We start from the raw sequence: 2795 nt of genomic DNA, 5'->3' as shown, positions 1-2795 counted from the left end.
ATGCAGCGCTTCACATCACCACACAGCAACATGCAGCGCTTCACATCACCACCGCAACACGCAGCGCTTCACATCACCACACAGCAACATGCAGCGCTTCACATCACCACCGCAACACGTAATACATCACGTCACCGTCACTGCGTCTCCGACGCCGCATCGTACCTACCGGCTGCGACCACGCCCTTCGCGAATCCCTCGTCCTTTTCGCCGTCGCCACGGCGACCCGTCAGCAGGTAAGGCTCGTGTGGCAGCAGGTGTCCGTCGCGCGCGCACGCCGCAACGTAGTCGGTCGACACGATGGGGACGCCGAGCCGCCGCGCCGCCGCGCACTTGCTCGACGCGCGGGACCGCTCCGCAGAGTTCGCGACGACGTACTCGCTCTGTGACGGAAGCAAGAGAGAGAGAGAGAATGATGCTCAAGAATGTGACGGAAGCAAGAGTAAACAATGAATTCATATTTATCTTTCGATTTAATAATAATAATAATTCTCTCTCGCTTGCTTCCGTCACAGAGCGAGTACGTCGTTGCAAACTCGGCGCGACCGATTAAAATTTCCGAGACTTCTTAAATTTCCTAGAAACTTGTTTACTCTTGAATGAAATAAGTTCATTGGATTTCGTTGAAACTGAATTCATATTTACCTTGTGTTAAATCCAAGAAATTAACTTACTATCGAAATTTTCGATCTCCCTTCGGGAAATCTTCATTAGGATGTGATGTCGCCATAGGTGGCAGCAGGTGCAGCACGGCTCTTCCCGGGGGACGATCGAAAAGTCGATAGCAAGTTAATTTCTTGGATTTAACACAAGATAAATATGAATTCAGTTTCAACGAAATCGAATGAACTTATTTCATTCAACATGTGTTCAAGGGCAAACAAGTTTCTAGGAAATTTAGGAAGTATCGGTAATTTTAATCGGTCGCACCAAGTTTGCAACGACGTACTCGCTCTGTGACGGAAGCAAGCGAGAGAGAATTATTAATATTATTATTAAATCTTAATTGCATGTAATTCAAATGTATGTACTGAGGACAGTCTTTTTCATGGAAAATCGGATAAATGCAATAGTGTTGAGCAGTTAAAATGATAAAATTTTTGAGTGATACAGTACAAAACAGTGCTATATACAACATGAAAAAAATATATATACAAGAAAAATAACTTCGGCATATTCTGTACAAGTAAAGTGATTAAGGCACACTTAACACGCTCAACGCGCTGCCTGGGTTAACAATGCAACCTACCGCCCTGTGCTAGATTTTCACGTTTTTACGCTTAGTCACCTATTACACAAAATGTTTTTGCAGGTTTAACTAGACTATAAAATTATTTATAATTAGTGGCAGTATAAGTATATATATAACTTACTCTCAGACATCAAAACAACACCGGAATCTATCACCCCTGATCTATCAAATCAAACAACTTTCAGACATAAAAACAATTCACACACACGCGCGGTCAAAAAGCCCTTTGGCGAGGTGAACTAAAAACATTACCTCAGTCCCCAAAACTCCCAAAATAACGTTCCAAGCAACAGTAAAGTATTGTATAAATTATGTCATCTACTACTGGGGTTTATACAGTGACGCTATTGAATTGCTAAGCGTATAGCCCCTGCCATCTATAGGAGAACATAGTAAACGTTCCAAATTTTTTATTTTTTTATTTTTATTTTTTTCTGGCACGAGTATACTCGTGTTTCGCGGCCGTGCGTTTGCAGGTTCGAACGAGTATACTCGTGTTTCGCGTTGAACGTCTAAATCAGAATGATGAAGAATGTGATGGAAGACAGAGTAAACAAGTTTCTAGGAAATTTAGGAAGTCTTCGAAATTTTAGTATCTGTATCTGTATCTGTACTGTACGTCAAACATGACTATTATGCAATGGGCTATAGCTAGCCAGGGGTGTGACCTAGCTTGGGTAAAGCTAGATAGTTAGCCTTTGAGCCGAATGGCACTAGATTCTTTTGCGCCGTCAGTGGTTCTTTTACGACCCCATTGGCCTTAGTATTACAGGAGACGGGACCGCCATTTTACGTGGTCATCCGAGCCACAAGAGATTCAGTCTCCAATGTTGGCAACGATAGGTGGGTGGGGCCCAGTGACTACATGACTTCTTTCCGATGGGAAGTTGTTGACACGGATTTTGGACTCGACCTCCCGGAAGTTACACATACTTGCAGCGCCTGCGAATTCCAGGTCCTGTTTCATTCGTTAATAACCATAATTTTTAGTTTTTTTTATTCTAACAATGTACCTAAATGGGCCTAGCTAATCTTAATACATAATCTATCAAATTAATATAGGAATAACCTTGCGTGTGACAATGTACGACACCACACCACCGTGCTGAACGATCAGGTTGCATATGTTGCGTTTTTCCTTGAATGGCGTGCAAGGATCAAAATCCACACTGAACTGCGCCGACCGAAACAGACCCATGACGAATGCTCGTGATCTTGTTATGGCTGTGCCGTCCGCACCTAGACAATATAACATAAATAATATTATTAATATAGTCAGGCTTTCTTAGCTAGCTCTTTCTATCTCTTCCTCGATCTCTCTGGTAAATACAAAGTACTACTACTAGTACTATGCTGCACTGTACGCTGTACTGTATTTTTCTTTTTCCTTTTTTTATAAACGAAGAGCTAGCTTTGCGAAAACGAAGGTCTGAAAGTCAGGGTACACTGGGACAATGCAGGGTACACAGTGACATATCGTATAGTACCGCTCATAGGGTCTATGTCCCCCAGGGTACTGCCGGAACGTACCCTGGGTACGGTC

At 42.9% G+C, this 2795-nt stretch overlaps 1 protein-coding gene across 1 annotated transcript in view; it reads right to left on the bottom strand.

Annotated features, from left to right (window-relative positions):
- LOC106820073 overlaps window positions 1-2484 on the bottom strand; it is a 4994-nt gene extending 2510 nt beyond the window's left edge. The window contains exons 1-2 of the mRNA XM_014824634.1: window positions 2322-2484; window positions 170-383 (exon numbers count right to left, since the gene is read on the bottom strand). Coding sequence (XP_014680120.1) covers window positions 170-383; window positions 2322-2450 — 343 coding nt within the window. The 5' untranslated portion in view covers window positions 2451-2484. The remainder of the gene's footprint in view (window positions 1-169; window positions 384-2321) is intronic.
- Between the last annotated feature and the right edge of the window lie 311 nt (window positions 2485-2795).

Source organism: Priapulus caudatus, unplaced genomic scaffold (assembly GCF_000485595.1).
Source record: "Priapulus caudatus unplaced genomic scaffold, Priapulus_caudatus-5.0.1 Scaffold6300, whole genome shotgun sequence".
Lineage (NCBI taxonomy): Eukaryota > Metazoa > Priapulida > Priapulimorpha > Priapulimorphida > Priapulidae > Priapulus > Priapulus caudatus.
This window is presented reverse-complemented; position numbering and strand designations above follow the sequence as displayed.